This window comes from Semicossyphus pulcher, unplaced genomic scaffold (genome assembly GCF_022749685.1).
Source record: "Semicossyphus pulcher isolate SPU_LCO1_2020_fin unplaced genomic scaffold, fSemPul1.0.p SCAF_19, whole genome shotgun sequence".
NCBI lineage: Eukaryota > Metazoa > Chordata > Actinopteri > Labriformes > Labridae > Semicossyphus > Semicossyphus pulcher.
Window position 1 is genome coordinate 17,107,643 of NW_027211692.1, and position 27,792 is coordinate 17,135,434.

At 40.9% G+C, this 27,792-nt stretch overlaps 1 protein-coding gene across 1 annotated transcript; it reads right to left on the reverse strand.

Annotated features, from left to right (window-relative positions):
- LOC138597434 (HHIP-like protein 1) lies at positions 1-27,792 on the reverse strand. Its single transcript, XM_069669035.1, has 16 exons — positions 27,616-27,792; positions 20,209-20,475; positions 11,677-11,941; positions 10,737-11,016; positions 10,519-10,644; positions 9,910-10,053; positions 6,769-6,881; positions 6,396-6,536; positions 5,879-5,953; positions 5,435-5,561; positions 5,146-5,291; positions 4,545-4,626; positions 3,797-3,879; positions 3,335-3,526; positions 3,125-3,223; positions 1-784 (listed from the first exon to the last, which is right to left on the reverse strand). Exons 1-16 carry the CDS (start codon positions 27,790-27,792, stop codon positions 105-107), a joined length of 2,997 nt encoding a protein of 998 aa, XP_069525136.1. The 3' UTR covers positions 1-104.

The window sequence follows — 27,792 nt, forward strand, 5'->3', positions numbered from 1 at the left end:
TGTGCAGTTTGTCATAATACTTTTATACTTTACCCAAATACTGTTCTCCTCTTAATTCATCACTTCCCGTATGTGTACCTATTAGGATACTTTTCTCTACTGCGCTAACCACATATCACCCCTACATCTTCCCCATGTGTGCAGTTGTGTTTCCCAACTTTGGACCTCTTGCACTCCAGCAGCGACCTCTCACTGCCCTCACACTCCACATCATCCAACATGATCCTGACGCTCCTGTCCGCCTCCCCTAGCGCAGCCCTCTTCATCACCGCCAGCGCGGTCGTGAAGCCGCGCTGTCGACACACTACAGTACCTGCTTTGCTGTTGAAAAGGTCGTCACACACTGTCCCCCACTCGCCGCGGATAAAGATCTCAACTCTCCCTCGATCTGATAAACCATCAGCGCTCACCAGTCGCACTGAGCCAATCCGAATCTTTCTTCCTCTTCCTCTCTTGTGACCTCTGTCTCTTCCTCGAGGCCTCTTAAACACCTGGTTCCCCTCCCTAGCGCTTTCCAGCTTCTCTCCGAGCCACAGCCTCTCCTCCTGAGATTTAGGCAGCGTCGTGTTGATTGGTGGTCTCTGGGGTTTGAAGTTTGGTGCTGTGGGTCTCTGGTTCCAATATGGTGGCTGTGGTGTGGACGGAGAAGTGCGTTGTAGGAAGGTTAAAGGTTGGGTTGTGGTACTTGGAGGGTCCTGATGGTGTCTCCTGGTTGGAGGTGTGGTGGCGACTGGTGTTTGAGCAATCCTAGAGAAGGCTGCAGTCATGATGGTTGTGCGATAACCTGAAGGAGACAGAACCACCCTCTTTATTCGAATATTTGTAGTTTAACAATGTGTTTTTCTTTAAAGTAACAGTTGGAAATAAACTTAATCACTTTCTTGACAAGAGATAGATGAGAAGAATGATGCAATTCTCATGACTTTACATTAAATATACAGCTACTTGTGGGAGCTGGTTAGCTTAGCGTAGCACAAAAACAGGGGAGTACAAGGCTAACCTGGGTACAAAGATAAAGTCAACCTACCTGTTCTCTTTCTAATATGGCATTTGGTTTTGTCTAAACAGATTTAAACCAAAGTGTAAAAGTGTCCAGGAAGTCACTACATCCGGCTAAAGAATAGCTCTCCTCTTAACACTGGTAAATTCACACAATCTTGTTTAGGCTTTCTAAGGGCTGGTAACCACATTTTGCTTCCTTTGGACACCGCCAGACTAGATGTTCCCAGTCTGTTAACGCTAACTACGCTAACATTAGCTATTGATGTTAGCTATCTCTGTTCATGCTAACTAGCTTCTTGCTTTCCCCTTAAAGTTCACAAAATGTTATGAGAGTGGCATCAATCTCCTCAAAAAATCTCTATAGAAAAGCAAAAAGTATACTACCTAAAATAACATTAAGTTCTTAAACTAGTAGCCTTTGTAGTTCAGAACTGATCTCAGCTTTCACATTAGCCATTAAAGCAATGTTAGCCTTAAAGGTTAAGAAAAGACATAAACACAGACACACAAAGATGAATGTCCAAACTGAATCTGATGCAGAACCATTTATTCAAAATAAATAAAGCCAAAGTACCTGACTTAAATCAAAGTAGTGCAAATACCCAACACATAAATAAGCACCATTTATCCTGCTTTCGACTCTTGTACCAGCCAAAGAATAGGTGACTGCACACTGCCCGGACAATCCCCAACTCACCTCAACATTCTAAAGTCGGCAGTTGCTTGTTGAAGTCTTTAGAATGTTCTGGAAAGCAACCACCAGCCTCACTGCCCAGACACTAGCTGACAGGACAGACTTTTTCTACTACTTTTTCTTATTGAAGATTTTGCTTTATTTTACATGGACGAAAGTAGTGCGTACTGATGTTCCACACCCAAGTATAGGCTAGTCGTCAAGGGAACGCACTCTCGGAATGTTGCGTTTTGTTGGGGAAAGCCGCACACTGGTCCGACTTTCCATGACTCCACCAAACCCAGCTGGACATGTCAAACTCGAACAACTCCGTTCGACAAACACAGACTGCTGACCCGACAGTTGGTGTTGGTTTGAATTGGTTGGCGATTGCCTGGGCAGTGTGCAGCCACCTTAACACGCAGGCAGGAATCAAAGGTTGGGAATGAATACGACTCAAGCTAGCTCCCCTCAACCTGAGTTTGACACCAGCTAGTGAAAGAGACTCATCCTTACGGGACCTTCTGTACGCTGTGACCATAAGTGAGCAGATCATAAGCAAAAATTAAGATTTCAGTTACAGTAATTTAAAGTTTCTAACATTTTGACTGCAGTTGAGACGAAGACAAACTACTTATTACCTCTAAGAATGTGTAGTCATATTTGTTTTTTTCTTTTTTGTTTGTTTTGTTTTGTTTTTTTTGCTTAATTTTTTTTTTTACTTTTCTAGTGCAGAGATGTTGCAAAGTGCAAAAATTGATTAGAAGCATAAATTAAAGAGCAAAATTGTATCAATAAATTACCCACTTGGGTGTATCTAAATTTAAAGATTTCAGAAGTGGTTAATAAATACACTATTTAACTTGCATTTTCTAATATAAACAATTTGAATTTAATTTAAAACAACAAAATATTACAAGTCCAGTTTTTCTAATTAATAAAATAAATAATAATTAAGAAATTCAATAACTTGGTAGTTTTAATTCATCATGTTATTGCCTTATATACAGACCAAAACTGTCATACAGTAAACTAACTTGACTTAGCTGCCAAACTATTTGATTAATTTCATATTTTGTGTTTTTGTATATAATCAGTTTGTGTTATGTCGACATCATTTAGCTACGATTAACCCTACAACAATATCTGTTATTGATTTTTAAGCTATGGTTACATTAATCATCACAAGAAAGTGCTTGCACAAAAATATGATTGGAAAATGCTAATTGAGCTATTAGCATGTTAAAATGTAAAGCAAAAATAGAGCGCAGAAGAAGAAACCACCTGGTTTGACGCTGGTGGCTTCCCCCCGCACTACAGTGTGCACTGGTCTACTGCTGGGTCTATTTGTAGTCCTAACAGTTGACTTAGCGGTTGTGTCAATAGTCGACCTAGTGTTTTTGTAATCGGTGGAGCTGGCTGGGTAAACAGGTGCACCAGTAGGCCTACCAGTGGGTGTGGTTGTGGCGGGGGTTGTTGCCATGGCCCTCTGGAAAGTAGTTGGTATGGTTGTTGGATTTATTGTTGTTGCCGGAGTTGTTTTTATTGTTGTTGTTGCTGTAATAGTTGGTGTAGTTGTTGCTGGTGCTGGTATTTTTCTCGTAGTTGGTTTTCTTGTTGTCTGTAATGTTGTTTTTCTTGTTGTTGCTGTTGGTGGTGGCGGTGTTTTTGTTGTTTTTATTGTTGTTGCTGTTGTTGGTGGTGTTTGTGATGTTTTTCTTATTGTTTTTCTTGTTGGCATTGGTGGTTTTATGATTTTGATGGATGTTGATTTTCTTTTTGGTGGCGTTTTAGTTGATGTGGTTGTTGTGGGAACAGGAGTGGTGGTTGGTTTCTTGTTGATAACAAACTCTGCAAACAAGAAAAGGAAGAAATTAGACATTTTAGTGCCATCAAAAAAACTCTATAGAAACATATCCTATATATATATATACCTATTATGTAACTGCATATTGCACCTTGATAGAATCAACAAAAAGTACATGTTGTTTATAGACATGATTATATTGTTAGCGTTGAGCAGATAAAGCTCTTATACAGTTTGGTAGAAATTGAATATTGCTAAGATGTTTACTAGAAAGTGATATAAGAGAAGGCAGTTTATTCGAAGATTTCTCTTACCTTCTTTGGGGTAGAAGTGAATCAGTTTTCCCTTTACTTTAACATGTGAAGGCTTGATGCTGCATTTTCCTGGTGGAGCTCGCCTGACGTGTCAGGAAAGATAAAATTAGCACATGTATGCAACATATTACATGTCAAGATCTGTGGCTTTAATAAGGTTCTAAGATCATCTATTCTACATTTACGAGGTAAATCTGTGAGGCCGATGTGTCAGTTAGTATAAGTGCATCGCAGATACATTAATAATTGAGTCTACTGTGGTCAATGAGTATCAAGAAAGATCAGTAAAGTTATATTTTTGATAACTTAGAAGTGACTCAAGTAGATTTCTCCAAATAGAAATACAGTTCAAATATTGTGCAGGATTCTTTAATAACCAAATGTAAGGGAGGCTTATCAAAGATAATGTCATACAATAATCAGGAAAGGCCAAGAAATAGATCACAGATGCTCTGTTGGATATGGTTGCTTGCCTTAAAGATTTGTTCAGTCACGCTTTGACATAACTTTAGAGTGATTTGGGTGAAATACTAAGTTGACCATCCATCCATCCATGTTCTACTGGAGTCATAACTATGTCAAACTTTTGGCCCTGGTCTACATGACTTACAAAGGCCTGCAACTTTGGACAATCATAGAACTTTCACCCAACAGTCCAATGTGTAATTTGTGATCAGCACTGCTGCAAAATTTTATACCAAACACCACCGTGGGTATGGCATTTGTTGAAATACATTTCTGTAACTACCTTGAAGGGTCAACTATCTTATAGATGATTCCTGCTCTCGCTGTGGCACTCGGTTTCCCAGTGGCTAAGAAATAAAGTTCACCTGACAGAAAAAAAAAAGAAAGAGATTGAGGTGAACAGCAATGTGTGGACAGTAAAGACAAAATAAAACACATTGTCAAGAAAGAATAAGAAGGAAAGTGAACAGCAGGGAGAAAGGGAAGAAAGAGGGAGACAGATATTTATGAGTATGGATCGGAGAGAGAGAAAGTAGAGAGAACTGGCAGAAATAAAGCAAAAGAGGAGAGGACACATAACAAGTTACAAAAGGTGTTTATAGAAGAGGTTTGGACTTTGCTTGAACTTTTCAACTCAAGTCACTTTCAGAAGGAAGGAAGAAATGATTGAAGGCCAGTGCAGCATGTGTGCAACACTGACCCTATTAAATCAGTCGTCTGCTTAATTCAAACCAGATATCTAGTGACACATAAATCTCTCCTGAGTCCTTCTAGTTACTCAGAAATGGAGGCAGTTTCGAAGAAATTCAATATTATGAAGTAGTCCACAAGACAAAATACACAAACAAACCCTTTGACCCATATTACAGTTGCACAGTTATTACCTGCTTCATCCTCAGCGAAGGAGATGATGTATTTATAGTAGCTGTTGATGAGTTTGGGGAACCTGCAGGTCTGATCTCTTCCCATGCAGATCTCATTGTACTGCCATTCACCTGTGGTCATGTTCTCCTTTAGAGACATCAGACGCCTGAACACAAACAAACAGCCCGTAAGTTTACCCGGTTTGCACAAAGACGGATCCTTGTCTTTTTGTTTAATTAAGGTGGAGATTATAATAGTTTGGGAATTACAAGTACACACCCTGGGCCAGAATGAAGCACAAACACATACCCACTCATGAAATCCCCAAAGATGTACAGTCCGTTGAGGTTGGGCATCTGACAGCCTCTGTAGATGTAACCTCCTGTCACTGACTTACCCAACTTGTGTGGGTAGGCAAAGATGGGCAAGACATCATCTAGACATAGAACAATGCATCAGTTTACACTGTTTGTCCCCATGATACAATAACAACACACTGTTCAATGAGCATAAAGAAGTAGAATTATCCATACAGGGAAAGTGGATGTCCCTTTAGGCCACAGATTTGACTGTAAAACATGAATCATTTTAAGCCTTTAACACTGATACTACAATACAACGGTTCAAAATAGTAAAATAAAACAAAACACTGTGTCACATCTGTAACCTTTCTGCAGAAGCTGCTTTGTATCCCTTCATGTAAATATTTATTTGGACTCCAAAGTGAAAATAAGAAACCCAGTCGGGCCTCACCCAGCGAGGAGTTCTGACAGAGTTTGCGATCGTAGCAGCTGAAGCCTTCTTTCGCCCTCCATCCATAGTTTCCTCCTATAAACAAAAATTTACATATTTAGTTCACCATCACAGGTAAAGAGCAGTTGTGTAATTCTCTCTAAATACTTCATAATGCAGTATATATACTGTGAAACTGCAGAGCTATTGTTGGGCTGGAAACAGACACGTGGAACACGCTCCACCAGCTTTAATTGGATGTTTATTTCATGTCCTTTTGGGGATTTCTATAACCAGAACACTTTTAACCTAATTGTAAGGGAGAAAACCAGGATTAAACTATGGTGTGTGACTCAGTGCCTGATGTGTGGTCTTTGGTTTTATTGTATGTGACATGTGGATGAGCGGACAATTACAGCTCAGATCAATCAGAACTTTTTAAAGAGTTGTGAAAAAAGTCTTAAATACGGTCAGTGTGATCATTAAAGTATAATTAAGCTAAAAAGTAAAATACCCCTACAAACTAAAGTCATCATACCTTTAACAATGATGTCCACTTCTTCGTATTTGTTCTGGCCTACGTCCCCGCAGAGCATCCTGCCTCTGCCTCGGCCTGTGGCGGGGTCACCGCGGTCAATGGAGCAGCGCCACATGTTGCGAACTCCATACGCATAAATCTCTGCAAACAAAGGAAGACGCACATTTAGATGCTGACACTGCGTGCATGCTTTGTTAGACAATATACAGAAACCAAAGGGAAATTTATTCCTGGAATGATCGTCCAACTTTTGTTGTCCCCTGTAAGAAGAGAGTATCCTGCTGCACTACTATGGGATCTCTTAACAACTGCAATTAAGTCAAGATTAGACTTAACTCCATATAACACATATAAAATACTAAAAGGGATTTACCAGGTCTTGATTCCCTCTCCTCTATGAACGGGTTGTCTGGAGGAATAGTGTACGGGGCGCTATCATCGTTGTCTTCAACATCAACACGCAGCACCTTTCCAAGGAGTGTCGACCTATCAACACAGAGAACACATGAGAGAGTGAGACAGATACAGAGAGGATTCAAAACGTTGGTGACAGACTGACTATGAACAATGAACAGGTGCACTATATGCCCTCATGAGGCTTAAAGAGCAAAAGTAGACACTAATTCTGACAAAAATATTGCTCCGATTTGGCACACTTATGCCACTCGGCCCAGCCATAATCCAGGCATTTGAATAAAACTCAAGATACTTGTGCCCTAATAATAAGTTAAGAAACCCTTCCCCTTGTGCCTTCATCCCAATACTAACCTACCACATGACCCTTAGTGGTCACCACAACCCAAGCAGCATCGCCTGATCTGCAACAGATCAAAGCTCCATTCATGTGGGCGCCAGGTTCTGACAACGCTGATACTACCTACCCCACCACATGGCTCCTGAAGACCCCCACAACCCAAACGTGTGGGCAGCGAGAGCCAGAACATCAACGGGGTTATCAAATGGGCCATCAAGTTAGGCCCACAACACCTTGGAGAGGCTCAACAGTTAGCTCCGGCATCCCAGAACCACCCCCTTCCATGCTAGCTCCCATCGGCCATCACACCCACATGCAGAACTTCTTAGTGCTGTCATATCCTTAAGAAGAAAAGGCAACTATTTAGCTTTTCTATTTTAACTTATTTTGAGTTTTTTCTCCTTAGAAGAGAAAAACTTCACACATCAGGAAAAAATCCTGCGCACTGTCTAACTTGCAAAAAAATGGCTTGCAATTTTTCAGTGCTCGTCCTTTATCAGGTTTGATACTTCCCCATTCAACATCCTGTCTTTGGTCACTGTTGTTCCACGTTTACCTTTCTCTCTGTTCATCCACCTTCCCTCTTTCCTTACTGTCCCTCTCCTCCCTCTGCCGTGTCCGCTCTCTCCTTATTATCCCCCTTTTCCACTCTTTCCAATCCCACCTTCCACTCTGTCTGTGTCTCTCTCCCCTCCACATACCAGTGTGTGGCGGTCCTCAATGTGTACTGTCAATATTAGACTTGGCAGGGTGTTTCCTCCCTCATTCCCAGAACGGCTAATACAGCGTGTCAACAAAACCCCTCAGAGACAGAAAAGAGCTACACTCAAATTAGCCACGCTGTGAACTCTGTGAACAAAAAGCAGAGTATTTTGGTTTTGAAAATCTGCTTTGAAATTTATATAATAATAACATTGAATTGGGTCCATAAGCACCATAATGTACAACTATTGTGTATGACATCCTGGGAGTGTGTGAATGGCAAACAAGCAGTAATATTTACATTCAATAACTACCCTTTGACAGTATTCAACATTTAAATCATTGTGAGTTAAAGGGTGTGTATTAGGCTAATTTCAAGCTTCATATTTCACCTTGTGATACCTGTGGAGTAGCTTAGCATAATTTACAGTTAAAAAAACTTTTTTCTCACATAGGTGCTCTGTGCAGGCCCTCATACGGCTTCTGCCTGAAACGAGCTCTGCCCCTTAAGAAACCCCGCCCCTACAAGCCTACTTTCTTCTGACTGGTCAGCTCTCCGAAGCCTGCTGAGGCTGCACTTTGTGACGTCACAAAGTGCAGCGTGTAGAAAAAAAACTGTGACACCTGGTAGAGCAGACAGCAGACTGAACTGAGAAACCTGGGGATTACTCCAACATACTTTTACCTACAGATCTGAAACTTCCATCCAACATTGTAACATTATATTTATGTCTTAAAATGTAAAACAGCATAAAACCCTCTCTTTACTCAAATATAAATGAAAAATTAAATTAAAACATTGTGATATCATCCACACATACATGTGAAGCACATAAACAGCATGGCTTCAGGTAATCATGAGGACACAAACAGACATTGCCCTAAGATACATCAAGCCTATATATTGAATGAATCATGTTGGTTACACTGTAAAGGTCATGTAGTTTAAGAGGTGAATAAAGTTAATCAACAAGGTAAAAAAGAGGAAAATAATGCCCTGAAGTCCCTTAAATAAAAGCTCCTTTTATAAAAATGTGTGCTCTGCTCCTGGCAAATACACACCATGCCACCTCTCCTTGACTTTTAAACTTAATTACACTCCCACTAAACAATGCGAGGTTTGTTCTTTATGCAATTCGGAAACCTACAGAGTGAGATGAAAACATCCCCTCTCTCTGCTTAATCCAGGTATATATTGGGAAATGATAACCGTCACTCAACCATAAATCTATGTATACACTAAGATACGGAGGGATAATCTACACTTAGTCTGACATTTCTGCACAACTACTTCAAACATGAAGTCTATTCCTGGAAACTTCTGTCTCTCCCAATTACTGACAGTTCATTAACTCTGCTTCTCTCATAATCTTACATAGTTCTTACAATCAATCCTGTTAATGTAACTACACTGCCCCTTCAAATCGTGTTAAATACTCTTCATTTCAAAGTAGACAAATCTGAGAATCCTGTCTTTGAACTCGGCAACTTAATCATTGCAATCTTTCAAAAAGTGCTCTACAGGGCCTGGCATGTATCAAGGATACATTTGTATGATTATTATTTCTGTCAATTGACTAATTTGTACCTTCAACGTGATGATTTGCATTACACGAGCAGGTTCCAAGGCCAGGAGGATCCTCAGTGTATGTGACTATATAAGTGGAAAATAATCATTCTTCAGAAACCTGTAATTTGTAAGCAGCTTGCGAGTCTGTACAGTGTTGAAATGTATCGTCAGCATGATTTTATAGCTTTTCATTTGACATAATTTAAGAGTTTAATTAACGAGGGCTCATTTTTTGCCAGAACTTGCTGGTTCTAACTAGACTTGATGTTTATGTAGACGACATCTCAGAAACTTCAAGCTGTTTCATGATTTGCACCTTTATCATTTAAGTTTTAACAACCTCACAGAGCAATTATTTATTTCAAATAACATATCAAACCCACGTCATAGAGGAGGTGTTTATTCTCAGGTTGTCTGTTGTGGCATGAAAACATATTTGGTTTCAACAACAGTCTGCAACTAGAGGAATGTGTTGTAAGGGTACTTACTTGTTCTGTGAGTTGCCAAACTTCCCGAATGGGTCCCCAGCTCGGCCGCCATCACCAATGAAGATGTACAGATACCCGTCATGGCCGAATAGAAGCTGTCCTCCATTGTGATTGGACGCCGGCTCTACCACCTCAAGAATGGTCCTTGATGGATGAATGAACACCATGCGTACATCAAACACGCATGCCAACATAAGGGTTAGTTATGTGGTTGCTGGATCACACTTGTGTAGAAGAAACAGCAGGATGGATGCTGGTAACTTTCTTAAGCATCATTTCAACGTTCTTCCTCAGCTTACCAACACTTCCTGGTTCCAAATCGCATGACACTGAACTAACCAATCACAGGCTCGGAGGACTTAGCTTGAGGTAAATGTAAGATAAATTATTTGTTGCTGTTTTAAAGATACTGTTAAATTATTTAAAATGTTGAGTTTTTTAACTTACTCAAACATACGAGTTAAGTTCTCTTCTTAACCTTCCACATGTATGGATGCTACAGACACAAGCACGCCCATAAACAACACAAGGTACTAAACGTGTTCCTTCACTGGCAAAAGAGTTCCATCTCTCTGTTTATTTGTCTTCCCGTGTCCTTGAACGTCTCACCTCTCAGATGTGTGGTCTAGCTGGTTGTCATCATGTGGTAACAGTGTGAACTCGCTGATTCGAATCCTCTCCTCCTTCTTGACGGACACAGAGTAGTACACGTAGGCCTTTCTGACCACGGTGAACCTAAGCAAAGTACAGAAGCACACTTTACAGACAAGCACAGTGATGTAAAACGTGGCCTTGAATGCTGCTTCTACTATCATGACACTAAGTACCTTGGGTGTAGCGCCATGCAGAGGAATCCCCTCTCGTCTCCGGCCCACGGTGACGTGAGCACAGCGCGTGTGAGGTTGAGGAAAGGACGGTCGATCCTGGAGCCGTTGGCCAGGTAAACCCAAACATATCCCAGCTGCTCCGCCACGAAGAAGCGATGAGTTCCATCATCTGCGTGGATCATGGCCACAGGGTTACGGAGCCCGTTGGCGACCTCCTGCAAACATAACTCCAGACATCCAGTGGGATCCTCACGCACAACGCCGAGGTTAGCATTTAGCTCTACGGAAAGACAGGAGGACACAGAGGATAGTTTAACATAACTAGGTGGAAACTTTGTATTTGGCCTGACCATTTATTTATGGTACCCGGAGAGAATCCACAAGGAGAGCATGCAAACTCCAAACAGAAAGGCCCACTTTGTCCGAACCGGAGTTCGAACTAGGAACCTTCTAGCCGTGAGGCAACAGCGCTAACCACTGCGCCAGCATAAATTCACTTTCATTCCATGTAATCAAAGGGACACATAAAACATTTTCTTTCAGTTGCCACAAAATCACGTCTGCGCTTTGCACGGAGATCAAGTTTTGCGAACTTTAACTGGCGAAGTCGAAGCTTTAACCGTAAAAAACAAAGTGTGTGTGGTTGACCCTCCTTGGCACGGCCTACAATAAGTGGGACAAGTTAAGCATTTCAACCCACAGCCAGCCTTATGTGCAGACTAGCTAGGAGTGGCAAAGTCTACAAATACATCATAATTAGGACTTCTTGTTGGTGCGAGTTAAGTTTGTCCCATTTTCTCAGTCTTTAACCTGTGGGTTCTTGTTGGTAGTTTGTGTTAAGTAATAAAATACGTTTATATTGTGAGATTTCCTCAAATCAAGTTGCCTATTTGATCAGACATGTTTTGTGTGCCTGAAAATAAAAATGTGTACAACATACCTGCATTAGTCATTACATTCGGATAGCAGTACTGTTTGTCCTTCAGCTCCAGAAAGTCACAGAACCTCCTGCCGTCTTCTTCTAAGACTGCAGTCAGGTTTGCAAACTGCTGTGGGGCCTCCAAGTCCTCCAGGAGGAGACTGAGCGTGTAGCGACACTGGTGCCAGTAGTCGTAGCAGTAACCAGGACACAGTCCGGGCAGCATCCGCATAGGTGTGTTAGCATCTTCAGCGTCATACAGGTGGGCCGAGTATGGAGAACACTCCTGTAAAGAGAAAAAAAGGTTTAACAGCTAAAATCTTTTAATATCTCTGGTTTCATCTCCTCATTAACCCTCTTTTAAGCTGAGATTTAAAGAGGTGTATGGATCACATAAGTACAGGATTTGTGTACTCGTTTCACCTCGCCGCCTCACTGTGACTGGTCAGGCCTGGGTTATATGCAGGCTGTCTGAGTGCAGCCTGGTATAAATGGATCCCAGGAAGGTCCAGTCGGTGATTAAGTCACAACCACACTGTCCACACCCAGAATGACGAGCTTCAGGCACAGAAAAACGCGACACCCAAACCATCATGTGGGCGACTGGTGTGCTTTCACTTAGTGCCAGATCAGCCAAACCGATCATCACCAGGAAACAGCCCGGAGCGGGTAAAGATGTCTTACTCACTCGTAAATTCTTTGACAGCACACTAATTTTGCCTGTTGCAGATTATAGCGTTTCCTTTGTAGTAGACATTTTTTTGGGATGAGTGGACATTAAGTTAAAAAAAAAGGAAGTGCAGGCTAAAGGTTGAAAATTTAACACAAACATCAAAAGAACACAAATTGACTCTTTCTAATAGTTCACATAAGAGTTTTAGGTCTTGAAGCCAAATGTACTTTTGTACCTTAATTCCCAGAGACAGATAAATCTGTTTTCAGTTTCTGTTGTGTCACTACAACGGGATTTTCAGAATAAGGTCAATGTGTCCAACGGTTGAACTTCTAATATACTTCTATGCCTTCTTTGTCACCTGTCGTAATAACACTGATTACTCTGTGAGTTGCATCAGCCAACAGAAACAGCATGTAAATAATATTCTGCTAATATAACTTAAATATTTTTCTCCAGTGGAAGAAAACACTTCCTGATTATGTTGCACAAACACACAGAGGCATATAGACAGTGCACAGATGCAAACAAAACTAGACAAACACACAAAATAAATCTAACTTATTTGTACAGCTGTACAGTGAAACTGCATTTAAAGGGATGGTTTCTGTTGTTTGAAGTGGGGTAGTATGAGGTACTTATCAATAGTACGTGTACTACGTACAGAAGATAACAGTCAGCACGGCCCTTGTTAGGGGAAGCCAGATGAGCACAGCTGCAGACGGGGTCAGGAGAACCACGTACTTTGGCCATTTAAGTTTACATCGTGAACCGCATTTCGTGCTTTCCATAATATTGAATTTTCTTTTGTTGGCTCTCTTTTAAACCACTGACCCAAACAACTGATCCGAAACCGTGCGCTGCATGCGTCGGTATACAGGGCCATTCTGCAGAGTGAGACATAGTGCAGAGGGAAATGGCTCTCCGACGTCAATGTGGACTCTTTTAAGTGGCTAAAGTACGTGGTACTCCTGACCCCCGTCTGCAGCGGTGTTAGCTTAGTTTCCATGTAGGAACTCTGGTTGGCTTCTCCTAACGGGCCGTGCTGGTTGTTATCTACTGTATGTACTACATTTACTATTGATAAGTACCTCATACAACCACACTTCCGAAAACCTGAACTACCCCTTTAACAATGTGTGACTAGAACTACTGCTCATAATTAGTCATTCCCAATTTATTTCATTAGTCCTACATTAATTCAGTTTTAACACTTTTTGGTTTAATTTCCTTAAAGGGATAGTTTGGATTTTTTGAAGTGGGGTTGTATGAGGTACACATAGTAAGCATATGATAGAAAAAATCCTTCTCATTCCTGTCAACCTTTGATGTTGTATCCTCCCATATGAAAAAAATCGACAGTGAAACTAAAGCACTCCCTGGCTATTGTCTCAGGGCTCCATGAAAATAATTTAAATACTGTTTTGATAAAACAATGTTTGATCCCATTGGTGTTAGGCATTAACATATTTGGCTTTGTTTGGTTTGTCCTTGAGCAGCTTCAGATGTTCCACCTTCATTAAAAGAACTACAACTAAAAATGAAGACAGAAAATTGAACTGTAACAGAGAATCTTTGTTTAGTGACATGAAAGTAAAAGTGCAGTGCTGGGCAGAGATCAGAGCCTTTCTGGGAAGCAGCTATACAGTGAAAAGTAAAAGCTGCTGTTGATGAAAGCACTTCCTGGAGCATGCTGGGGTGTGGAGCAGATGGAAGCTGCATTGAATACATTTATAACACTTGTGATGGTTTGAGTTATCTTCCTTAAAGGGGCTTTATGTAAGATTGTACATGTATTCATCAATCAAATATATATTTTTTATTGTCAATGTGTGAAGGGATAGTAGAGGAACTGATAAATTGAGACCCTCCCCAACTTCCTCCATTGGCCCTAATCAACAGTCCCTAGTCAACAGTGTGCAACACGAGAAAACGCAAACTGTGAAATGTATTATGCCAACAAACGGCCGTCGCCCACAACAACACCAAGTATACACAAGAATAAAAAACAAAAATAAATTTTACCTAGTGAAGCCCGTCTGACCAAACAGGAATGTGATTGACATCATGGGGAAAACTAGAGTCAACATTGGCAGGGCATGCGAATCATGGAGACCTTCGATTGCTTTTGGGGATCAAAACAGACCCACAACTTATCGTAGAAACAAAACCTGCGTGCAGCGTTCTCTCACCGGGTGCAGCGTTTTTTCTCCCACGTCTTCGCTTCATCCGTGCTCTCTCCAGCCGCCCCACGATTTGCCAGTTAGGCAACGTAGCAAAACACCGCGGAGTGAATAACATTAGCTAACTCACACAGACTCCCGGGGCTGATCTGGCTGGTAATTGAGTACTTTGCCGTTTGGTTACGAAGCACAATGCCAGCTAACATGATACTATCTGAGGTATAATGACAAACAGTGTTGATTTTGGACAACTTGATGCAGGTCAACATGATGCTGGTCAATGAACACGTCTCGTCAGTGAAAAGTAAACAGAGCCGATGAGTTCCGAGATTGAGCATGCTCAGTTTCGTATGTCTTCGGCAAAAACCCAGGATGCTTGGTCATGCGTGCGTGAGTGTCCACGAGAGCGCGTACAAGAAGGTTGACTGCAGTTCCCTCAACAGCAGACTGTGTCGCTAGGAATGAGGATTTTCTGAAAGTTACATATAGCACCTTTAAATGACAGGAAGACGCTGTATTTACAGAAAGAGCCATGCAAAGGTTTCACATAAACGGGCCTGTTAGAGCGTATTTAGCTAAATTGAATGTAACAGTAAAGGTAAAGAATAGAGTGTGTCATTGTTTAGCCATCCTTGGTCTTCGGTTTCTTTACTTCTTCTGTTTGACACTGAAATTGAAAAAAACGCTTTATTCCGAGACGCTCTTATTTTGGCTCCAATTATCATAGGGTAGCAGAAATGCTCGTAACTCCTCACAGCTGCTCCCTGACAATGCAGCCACTTCAAACCGCTATAATTTGGTGTTTACGCTCCTCAGTGCAGAATAGAATAAAATTCAAACTTTAGCGGTATGCGAGAGTCTGTCTTTCAAGTTGTGAGTCTCCTTGACTCACGTACTGTACGGAAAGTCCCACATGCTGCTTTTTTATTATGTAACAGAGAATAGAGTCATAGGAAACAGATGACTGGTATACGTGTGAACCTGGACCTGCGCTGGACCCCCAGAGAAAGAAAGAGAGAGACAAAGAGAAGAGGTGAGAGGTGATTGTGCCTCAACGCTTCTGTAAAGCCCAAAATAGTTGTGTTCATGGTCAGAGGAGGAAAACACCAGCAGGTTGTCAGAAGCTGTTTGGAAACTTAACATCTGACACTTTGTGTTGCTGTCAGCTCCACTGCCTGACTTTTAGACCTGGTGGAGCAGTGTAGAAACACTGCCAGGGTTCTCTAACATACTTATTAAAAATGCAATACAACATATTGTTCTATTGTTACATTAGGCGCTCTATAAATACTTTAAGCTGGCCTCAGGTGGCTTTTGTTATTTCAATGATTTATTGCACTACAATGAAAAAGGCATAGAAAGGCGGAGCGATGAACACACACATTTAAGAGTTCGGCACTTAAAAAGTACAAATACTTTGTTACTTTACTTATTGAGAGTTTTCAGGCATCTGTGCTTCACATGAGCACACTTCTTTTTCTTTTACTCATAAATATGTGAACTTTTACTCTTGTCCCTTTGGCTTTGATGCATTTAAGGGAGATTATTTGGCATCATTCTAAACTTAATCCAAAAGGCAACTGGACTTGGTTCAAGTTCATGAATATAAGCCTCTCAGGCTTATAGTTCTGGCTCCGTCCACCAGTCAGTTTAGACCTGAAGAGGCCTTTCGGATGAGAGTTGAAACATCTTCAAGAACTTCAACCAAGTCCAGCTGCCTTTCAGATCAAGCTTAGAATTACCATTACCTGGATGGCTGAGAACCTTCACAGACATTTTGCATCATTGCAGCATGACAGATAAAGTCAGTTATGGAAGCCCTAAGCGGACATGCATCCATACATTTTATTTACTCGCAATTTCAGGTTGTTTTCTCGAGAGCTCCACATATTTATCTCGTACATTACAACAACGCTTCACCACCGTAATGTCAGATGATCATAACTCTTATCCTCAGTGTTGCAAAAGCACAAGAAATAGGCCAAACTTACTTCATTATAGTGGGAAAGAGCAGCATGGCATGTCCTGGTCTCTAATATCACAGTGACCAGCTTGTTGTTATGTTCTCTAGATCACCAGAAAAAGATCCCGTTGTTATCTCAAGATGAGATAAATTAATCCATTATGATGGGAAAACCAGCTTTGTTATGCTGAGAAAATGAGAAAAATAAGTCGAGATCTCAGGAAAACAACTGAAATGAACTCTTTATCACGAGAAAACAAGCTTGTTAACTCGACGAATAAGGTGAGCTCTCGAGAAAACAACCGGATATTACTCGTTATCGTGGGAAAATGGAGTAAATGAAATGTATTGATGCATGTCCGCTTAGGGCTTCCGTAGACTAAAACTTAAAATGATGTACCGTGGATGACAGTGAACCAGCCAACATTGCAGACGCACACTGGAGCAACAAGACACAACTATTTTCAGTTTTTTGTTTCATTGGAAGTTAGAATGATTGAAGTTTAATAGTACCCCAGATATGTTGTGAGGTTAGAGGTTCAGATGGCTACTTTTTAATTATATACTGTGAGTAAATGTCAGCGGCTGTGCTTCACTTTTACTTCAGTTAGGATTTGTGTGCTTTTGCCCCATTTAACTTTTCAACCAAAGGTCCCCTAAATATTCTATCTGGTCTTTGTTTTTTTTCTCATCTTTGCGGTTGTTATATCTTTATCTGTTTTCACTACTTTTTTCTCTTCTCTTTCTCCCTCTCTTGCTTTTCCTCCTGCGTTCTCTCTCTCGCAGGAACTTGATATATCCTGAACCCCTGGCCAGAGGAGGAAATGGTTGTTTGTTTGGTCAGTTAAGCTTGGGGATGATGACAATCTCCCTCCTGTCTCCCTGACACACATTCATTCACACTCAGTTTCCCCTCTGTCTGTCTCCCTCTCCATCTGCCTGTCTCTCTATTCACACTCTTATTGATATCAGTGCCAGGACGCTCCTGCAGTGTAGCTAGAACAGAGGGCCTCAGTGTGGTGGGTTTTAAGTAGCCTGCCAGTGGGGTAACATGAGTGCCTCCAGGGCATCCTTTATCCCAAGCTATCCACCTGGCAGCTGATAAGCACAGAGTGGGTCTTCTTAAGTGGCTCCAAAGAAGATCAAGAAAAGAATCAAGAAAAGCTGTTTCTGAAAAAAATATTTAAAGGAAGAACAGCCACACGGCTCACTTATTGTGTCTTTTGGATTAACCCTTTGGTCTAAAAATGGAAAAAGCTTGAAACTAAAATACTTCTGTTTGCTTTAAAGATACATTTGAGCATACTTGCATTCAGAGAAGAATAAATAGTATGTCTGCAAACTCACACTGCCTTCAAAACAGTTTGTCTAAATGAGCTTGTTAGCTAAAAGTAGGTCTGAATGAATGGTAAAAACTATTTTACTATTTTACTCAAACTAAACTGTTTTAAGTCGTACATGTGCTGCTGCACTGTCATTACCCTCAAAACGCAGCCTGCTCCGCTTGAAAAGAACCACATTGGCTATAATTACCGTCATTATAGAAACCTATATTTTACGAAGAGGATTTGTCAGAGTCTTAAGATAGTGTGTGATGCATAAAACTACTATGAAGACTTGCAGTTGGTTCTTTTCTTTTGAAGTTCAAATCAAATATTAAACCGCTCAAAACTGTTTGTTTTGGCTCAAGCTAAAAGATTTAATCCAAAGTATGTGAGCCAGGAGAAAATTAAGCTACACCTATCACTTTGCATTCAAGATCTGCACGTAGTTAGTGTCTGAGCTGCAGAGTCAGCACCTAATTATGCAATCAGTATGTGGGCCTGGCCTCAAGGCAAGTTCTGCAAGTGGAGGAGAGCTGGGAGTTTGTTGCTGCCTTGCTGTTAAAGATTAGCAAGCTAGGGAAAACAAACTAAAAGTAGTAATACTGAAATAGAAATAATCATTAAGTGAAATAACTTTCCAGACCATTAACCAATTCCCTCACTTAAAATCTGACTTCAGAAAGCTTTGTCAGGCTTATGACTCACACTACGAGTCGTTGCTTTTAAAAGGGTAGTGTACAAGTGTCAGAGAGAAAGTAACTAACTTTTACTATACAGTTTGTTGTACTGTTCAATTTTACTTTAAAGAGACTTTCACTTTTTTTTTACTAACTGATTTCCTTTTAAATTTATCATTTTTCTGTTGTCACTGAGATTTCTAGAATGTCCTATCCACAACTGCTAGAAATCTTCTGATGATGTAGTTTAAAGTGCATTTTTGTGGGAGTTGTCTACTTGCCTCATTTCAGAAGATACTAGGTAAAGTTTTCCAGGAATCCTTACACTGGAGGAGATGAAGCAATGTTTCATCCTTGTGGATTACAGCAAATACCACTTCAGCTGTGGAGTTTAACTGTGGTGTCCCTCAAGGATCCATCCTCGGTCCTCTTTTGTTTGCATTAACATGTTCTCTCTCAGCCAGATCATCCAAAACCATGGTGTCTCTTATCACTCTTATGCAGATGAAACAAAGCTGTGTGTCCCCCTCCAATCTAATAACAATAACATCAAACTGAAGGCCAAAAGTCTGGGAGTAATATATTTCTTTCCATTTCCAAGATAAGATCATTTATTTAGGTATCAGACAGAGCTTCCATCACTGACTCCCACTGGCTCAGAACACTGCTGCACAAATTTCAACAGGCACCCAGACAAACTCATCACATTAGCCCTGTACTTGCCAGCTTGCACTGGCTGCCTGGCTCATATTGTATTGATGTAAAAAAAAAAAAAAAAAAAAAAAATCTAATTACTTTTAAAGCTTTAAATGGCCTTGCCCCAAATGACATAAAAGGTATTTTGACTCCCTACGTCCCTGGGCGTGGTCGAAGATCAGTGAAAGCAGCTCTGCCTGTTCCTAGATCCCAGCTTGTGGCCAAAGGTGACTGGGCCTTTGCAGTCAGATCCCCCAGACTGTGCAATAAAACAGGCCACATCTTTAACTTACTTTAAATCCTCCTAAAACTTTTTTATTGAAGGCATTTATGAATTCTTAATAGTTTTTCTTTTTTTGTCTAATCTGCCATTTTTATACTGTGTGTCTTTTATCTGAGTTGTCTTTTATCGGCTTTCATCTCTTTGCATCCTGGTGAAGACAGCTATATAAATAAAGTTTGTACTATTATCATGAGAAAACGTAAACCAAGCCATTTCAGGACCATAATTTCTTGAGCTGAAATATGCCATTATCCCACATTGGTCACTATGTCAAAAATTCACTCCTAACCACAGCTATTGCACTACACTATCTGCCGTGTTTAGTTTAACAAAGCCCAATTACAAGCTCAGCCATCAAACCACACAGGACCACTAGTAAGGCTGCGGTTTAGCTTTCCAAGCATGAGTAAGAGCTGTCTAACAGATGTCAACATCCCCACGTAGCCACATGTTTTGTTGGTTACTGCATTTTGTCGAGATCAGCTCTCACTGACGAACCAAACCGCAGCTTCCTTTGGAGTGAGACTGAACGTTATTTGATGCCCTCTGAAATATTAATTGTAACATTTTGACCTTACAAGCTACTTATACTTGTACTTTAGAAGTTCACAGGTGTACATTTGTAGTGCAATAGTATAGTTTCACATTGCCACAACTGCTAGTGACACCAAATATTATTCTTTTCATATCTAGATGCTCAGGAAGACGAGAGCTTGGCAAATCATCATTATAATAATTTAAAGTTCCTCTTACCTGGCAGAGGATGCTGCGTATGTACTTGCCACAGGTAACGTAACCTGAATGGTCAAAGTTTGCCATGATGGTGTAAAACCTGACTGATATCTCTTCATCTTTTTCCAGATCACAGCATCCAAACTTGGAATATTCTTTACAGAAGACAAGCGGCTGCCGGGGCTCAAAGGGAGGCTTATAGTCCAAACACTGGGGGTGACAGCACCCCCGCCAGGCCTGGAGGAGCAACAGCAGGACCAGGAGAAGGAGGTGAGGGTTGAAGACGTGCTGTAGATTAAAGGTCATCAAGGTCATGGTGTGAAGATATTTTTGCTCTTGTTTCAATAATGCAGTAAATCACAGAAGCTTTAAAATTGAAATTGAGGTTGGGGAGTTTTGGATGTCCTCATTTGTCTCAGAATCCCAGGCAACCATGTGTGTGTGTAGAAGTTTGATGGTGTGTATCAAACACACTGGCCCCGCATCACACCTGCCTACAAGCTGGCTGAAGACCTACAATGCACTCAGAATAGCTGTGGTTAATTTTGTCCTCACTTGCTCTGCAAGTTGCCCTCGTGAGGTTTGTTAATAAGGCAAAATCAGGTCAAACTGATCCTAATTCGGTGAACTCCTTTTGATGGTGAGGAGATCTGAAGTGCAGCGGTTCACGTGGTGCGTAGAGGTAGTCAGAACCAATGTCCCAAAGTCCTGTTGATGCAGAGAGGTTCTGTCCTTGTCACTCAGCAAGAACTCATCTGGATCACAACACAAGTTATTGAAAGAGACACAGATTCCAAATCTTCCAGTTGCTTAAACTCGGTGTCATCACATGGCAAGTTCTTTTAAGTAAGTTCTCTTCTAGAAACTCAAAAAAGTTGTCCCACTGCAGAGAGGTAATCCACTTTCTTGGAAAGACACATGAAATTCAAAAAAGCATTTGAGGATTTGAAGTGTCACCTCAGCCGAAGTTACTGCAAAATATTTACTTCCAGCTTGGAGTCACTGGCAGAGCCTGGCCGTGTTTGCACTGGACATGTGCTCACTTGCTGCAGCAGACAGCAGCCATACATGCAGACCACAGGAGAGAGAGCTTCTTTCATTCAGACACAGAGCCACGCTGCAGCCTCGGCTTAGATCCCTCCCTCCTCTCGCTTCTTTCCTCCCACTCCTCTCTCCTCCTCTCTTCTTTTCATTTGCTCTTTCACTCTCCTACAAAGACACGTGCATTCTTTCCCAAAGCATGCGGTCCATATTGCCCTGAAGTTGCAACTTTCCACCTCTCCTCCCCCATCGGCTCCCCCTCCCCTCGTCAGCATTCCCAGACCTCCTCTCCTCTCTGTCTCTACCGCTTCCAGACAGACGCACTCTCACTGGTGTGTGTTTGTGAGCGTGCCTGATGGTATGTATGTGTGTCTTTGCTTGAGCGTGTGTGTGTGTGTGGTCAGATGAGTCAGGACGTGCGCTGGAAGTAAAGACCAATGGATTCTCCAGGCACAAATCCAAACCTTATGTTAAAGAGCAGAACCGGCCAACATTTGTTTTTATTTACATTGCTTAAAGAATTGGGCTCTGAATATTGCAATTTCATTAAAGCAGCTACAGTCAGTATTTATGATATCAACAATGGATCACACGACTGCTTGTGAAAGGTGTAACTCGTAGTGATGAACTCACAGGCACTTATCAACTCAGATCTTCAGATTGTTTTGGGATCTTTTAACTAATTGTTTTGGTTTGACCCGCAACTTATCGCTCTTATTGCATTTTGTTTTCTCTGACAGGTTGCTGTTAAAAAAAACCTCTTAACTCCCACAATACAGCAGAGGGATATTTCCTTTATGAGTTGGTGGAGACCAAAATAGAGCTAAAAGGAGAGTGAATAATTAACTTATATTTAACTTTTGACATGTAACATAACTCCAAATGACTGCTCATGTTGCTCCATGTCTGCAGGACACGCCACCGGTTGCTAATAAATATGCTGCATCATCTGAAAAGGTTTTAGTGGTGTCATTCAGCTTATTTGTGCCACCCCAAACTGGTAAAAAACAATCTGCTATCGCATCTCTTTTTAGTATTTTTACATTGCGATTCTGCAACAGAAGCTCCACCGTTACGCCGCCGTTGCTTGGTTCAATATAACATGGCAAAGGGCAGCCCCAGTGTGTGATCTTAAACACACTCCGGCGTTACGGAAGCAAAAGAGGCGCAAGGAGTTAACAAACTGGACAGCTGGTGTAGAAACCTTAAAGAAGAAGAAGAAGCAAGGTTCAAACATGCAACAAGGGATTTCAAAGCCGTGTTTTTGCTTTTAAGTCTAGTCCAGGAATGCAGATGCAAGTGAGTAGCGAGTATGTGGGTATAATACCACTCAACACTGATACTGAATGCATGATGGAGGCAGAGATGGCAACGGTGTTGGCACCAAATCGGGTCTTTAAATTGTGAAGTTTTGTTTTTGTCTTCAAGTAACTAAATTTTTTATATGTGGTTCACAGTTAAAAATAGTTAATAATTCTTGAAATTATGACCACTCTTTTTTTATCAGCATCATTTACTTGTACTTTTAATTTCAGTACAATTAATATCAGAAAAATACTTTTGGTACTTAAGTAAGGATCAAATTATTTAAGACTTTTTCTCGAGCAATAGAATAGCTGACTTTCACTTCTACAAAAGTCGTTTTCTGGTATTATACCTGTACTTTTACTCAAGTATGGCTTTCAGGTACTTCATGAACCACTGCTATGGAGACCACTTTTACACAATTAATTGCTCAGTGTATTAAAATAAATCAAATCTGTCTTTGCACTCAAATTGTTTTCATAACGTCTTGAAAAAACAGATCAACTGATCGTCGTCTTTTTCAAAATGAAAATAAAAGTCTGTCGCGCGTATTGTAGACCAAAGGACGAGCCGTGAGTGTATGTGCATGTAGTTTGTGCGGTGTGTGTGTGTGTGTAGACATACCGCTACCATCTGTGTCTCATTATTGCCTAGCCACCTTTCAGATCAGAGAGCGACTCCCATTTGGCCGTCTGTCTGTCAGACACTTTATCACCCTGCGCTCTCAGATGGAGATATAATCTACAGCCAGACATTCCCCATCATAAGCAAATGATTAACACTTTATCATGTTATGCAACCTCATACTCATCACAGTGTTAATAGACAAAACATGACAAATTGCTGATTAATGGATGTATTTTTGTATTAAAACACAACAAATAGTTCCATATGTTAGTGAGCTGAAGTGTAGGGGTATATCAGGACATTACACTCCTGGATCTGATTATCAATACGTCTGAACAACAACAACAGACTTTGTTGTGAACAAGTCAGACGAGTGTTTGTCTGTTTTTCATTTTCGAGAACATAAACCTTCCTAGAGCTTTGTATGGCTGTTTGCATGTTAAAACAAATGTCTAAGGGTAAATGAAGCCATGAGAAGAGCTCCTGAGACGTGATCAGACCTGTGCCACGTAACAGCCTAAAACCATATTCTGCAGAGTGTTTAAACTCAGCTTGTTAAATGTGTTAATATTTGAAATGACTACAATGACTGAGTCAGTGAGTCATTCTTTACTGGAAGAGACGGAGACACACACTCATGCTGTACACACACACAAACACACAAGCGCAACCGCTGTTATCAAGACAACCAAGCACACCGAGTTCAGACTCTGTGTGTCTTTGTTTTATTCTCTTACACACACACACACACACACACACACATATAAACACACACTTAAAGCTCCTTTGATGAACTTTCGGTTTGTGTTGTTTTTGGCGCCCCCTGTGGACAAAGCTGTACCTTTTATCTCTGTGCTGTTTTTGTCCTGTACATGCCTCAGTGGTGGTTTTAACAAAAAAATTCTCATCCTGCTTTCTCTAACAGTCATATGTATCACTCACTTTAAATGTTGGCCCTGGAAAATGTAAACAAAGGCAGCGTCCAGTTAATCGCTTTATCTGAACAGTTTTTTTCCCTTATGTTTCTGTATGTATATACTGTACATCCATGTGTATGTAAATGCACAGTACAAAGCTATCTAAAGTAAAAAGTGAAAGGGCTGATATGTATATATATATATATATATATGTATATATATACATACATATATATATATTTATTCTTTATCTTAATGGACTGTTGGCTCTCAATGTATTTTTCGTACAACATGGACTACAAAACCAACCCTGTGGTTGATATTGGACAATTAATTCTCACTATGTAAAGACAAACACTATTTGTCCATCAAGGTCAAGGGTGAAGCTCAGGGGTGACCGAGCCTTCTCGGTTGCAGCTCCATAGGTCTGGGACGCTGTCCTCCACCCTGCCTGTTTTTAAATCAAATCTCAAAACACACTTTTATGCAGGCTTTTGGCTCCGCATGAGAGTTAGGCCTACATTCTGTTTCCTTTACTTGTGGTCTTAACGCTTTTTGTCCTGTTGTCTTTTAATTGGTCTTAGTGTCTTATTGTGTTGTTTTTATGGCTTTTATGTTTGGTTGTACACCACTTTGGTCAACTTTTGTTGTTTTCAAATGTGCTTTATAAATACATTTGGATTTGGATCAAAATCAGACCAGCACACTGACCTCACCTATCCCTCAGGTTTGGCTCTTAAGGAGACAGTGACCTGCTGAGGTGCCAAGAAAAACTGTGAGTTACATCATTATTTCCCGTCTGCCCTTTTCCCACCATATATAGACATCTTTGTGCTGGACTGGAACAGCTATTCAATAAAAAACACTGTAGTGTGTGTGTGTGTTTGTGTGTGTGTGTGTGTGTGTGTGTGTGTGTGTAAGAAAGATATCTGATCGGGCACAAATCTCCACTGACCTTTTCCCTCTTAAAAGTCTGAAGTGTCTTTAGTTTATTGTGAGTTTAAAAGTCCAGGTAATGAATATATTAAGAGCAAATTTATCTCAACAGAGTAAAACAACATATTTGGTGAAGATAATGTGACGTTGTGATATGTTTATTGGACATAGTATTCCGCAAGCGTTCATGTATCATTGAATTTACTTGTCAAATAATGATGTTTAATATGACGATCCGATTCTTTACGAGAAATCTTTGTGGCATGAAAGAAGGAGCCGAGTCGGCTATTCTGTTTGTTATTTGGGGGCGGTTATGCCCCCTTAAGTTGATTTGCCGACTACCATTAAACGTTAAAAGAAGATATTCACTCCGAATTTGTTTACCGTGAGAACCAGCAGTCACAAGACGTACAACTGTTTGGAAAGATTTTTTTCTAAACTCGAAGAAAAAAAAAAAAAGGAACAAAGAGAGACTCTTTGAACGTCTCTCAACGAGGAGAAGAGCCATGAGATCTGGTTCCTTTAAAGAGCTGTAATTCACTATCTAACTGCTTGTGTTTTGGCTTCAAAGTACACATTTAAGCTGGAGGTTTGTTCTCTGTTGTAAAAAAAAAGTTGGAAGAGAGAGCGAATCTATATCTTACCTCTACTGAACGGCTTCTGGGAAACATCTTGTTTGCCTCACAAAGAAGTCTGTTGGGTCAGGCTGTCCTGCTCTCAGAAAGGAGCTACACATGTCATCAATCATTTTATCACAGCTGTCTGTCTGGTTCTTGAAACTTCAGCCTTCATTGTCAGTTCATCATTCACTGATTATTTTACTACTCTTCTTTCCTGGCTTCCTTGCTAGATGAAGTGCCAAAGGCACAAGATCTGTGCATTCACAGCCTTGAATGTGACCCAACGCAATCATTCACTTCATTGGCAAGAGATATCTTCATTATTTTAGTCACTGCGAAGATTAGAACAAAGTGTGATCAGCGCCCAGATATCTATTGTTAAAGACACTTGGTGGAATTCTCATTCCCAATCTGGGACTAAAAAATGTAAACAACTAAAACTCTGATCCATGGTCAACTATTGTTTTTGTTATGAACCCGTAACCCTTCTTTTTAACCTTTCTTTAATCATTAAAAAGTTAAAAAAGAAGCACTGTTTTCTCAATGTTACATTTCAGTGAAAGAAAATCAGGTTTAAGTTATATGTGGGAGATTCCTTATGTGTGATTGTGCATGTGTGTCCAGGACATTTCCCCTAAATATGTGTGTGTCCACGAGTTCAGTCATCTGTGTTGAAGGAGCTCCTCTCCCCCGAAGGCAGCCATGCCTGGTAGCACACCAGATGGAGTGTCTGCGATAGCCAGGAGTGATTACAACCAAAACACACTCACAAACTGAGTATCATATTTAGTCTATTCAGTGCACCCAGAATGGTTTATTACCAATTGTCCTTGCCTCTGTTAAAAACAATGGATAAAGAAAAACATTATGTAGTTGTAGAATAGTAACATCAGGCTTTCACATTAGGGACCCGGGCCCGGATCTGAGTACACTTGACCCAAAGTCATGTTCGTTTGATAAGTGTGAACACTATGTACCGTACTCGGGCAAGGTTCTTGATCCATACCCAGGTCCACTTGAAAAGGTGGTCTCCATGTGTACTCCGGTACGGTACGAATCAGGTGTGAAAAGCTACCGTACCAAAACGCGGAAGTGGACTGCTTTTTATAATGTCTCATCTGAAATCCAGGTATACGCACAGCACCGCCGATCTCATCATCTAAACTGCACGGCCATGGCTGATACCATAGGAAGGTAGGTGAGAGGGTTGTTCTTGAGATTTTCTTTCTAGCGCGAAGATCGGCTCCATTATGGGCTTAGTATCATGCAATTCACACCTTTTTCGACACTGGAATGACGACACAAACAATGTTACATAGTCGATGATACTCCTCTTCTTCTCCTTGTTTTTGAGGTGCATTACCGCCACCTTCTGCTTCGGAGTCCTGCCGCAAGTGTACTCGGGTACGGTACGAAATTATTCATGTGAAAGCTGACCGGCGGGGGAGAGGAGAGGGGGGGCAACAGTACTCCGGTACGGTACGAAGCAATCAAACCTAATGTGAAAACACCCATAGAATAGGAAGAAAGAAAGCTTTACCACTAATCGAGTGCCAATGACTGCAAGTCAAGATTCCTATCTTGGATAAAATATGACTGAACTGAACTGAACTTCACAGTAAAAATAATGAATTCCATCAGTCCTACTGTTAAAGATATCGGAGCTGGAGAGATATTTGATGGCTCCATTAAATATCTCCATTAAGATAAAAAAAATACTCTTCCACATGATCCACATGTGAAACTCACTCATCAATCAAACTGCAGAAATCCTATATTCAACGTTGATATTGACCCTACGGTGACCTTTAAGTTTTTTAGACACAGGTGCATCAAATTCCTTTGTTCTGGAGCCCATCTGTCATTTTCTGAGCACGCTGATACTTGCGCTTAAATCCTAAGTTTGTGACTTATGCCGGACAAGGGGCATATTGCTGTGAGACAGGTTTAACAGGTAGTAACAACCATTGTCCTTGTCTTACAGTGAGCTGCAGAGTGAACAGAGACTTGACCCATCCTTGTAGGAGCTGTTTGGGTCTGTGCTGTCGGCCTTTGGGGTAGAAAGTGTTGCCAGAGGCTTCTTTCTTTAGAATGGTATTCTGGTGAGGGAATGGGTGTCCCATGTTGAAGAATTTGTCGTGCATAACTGCCAGGTCCAT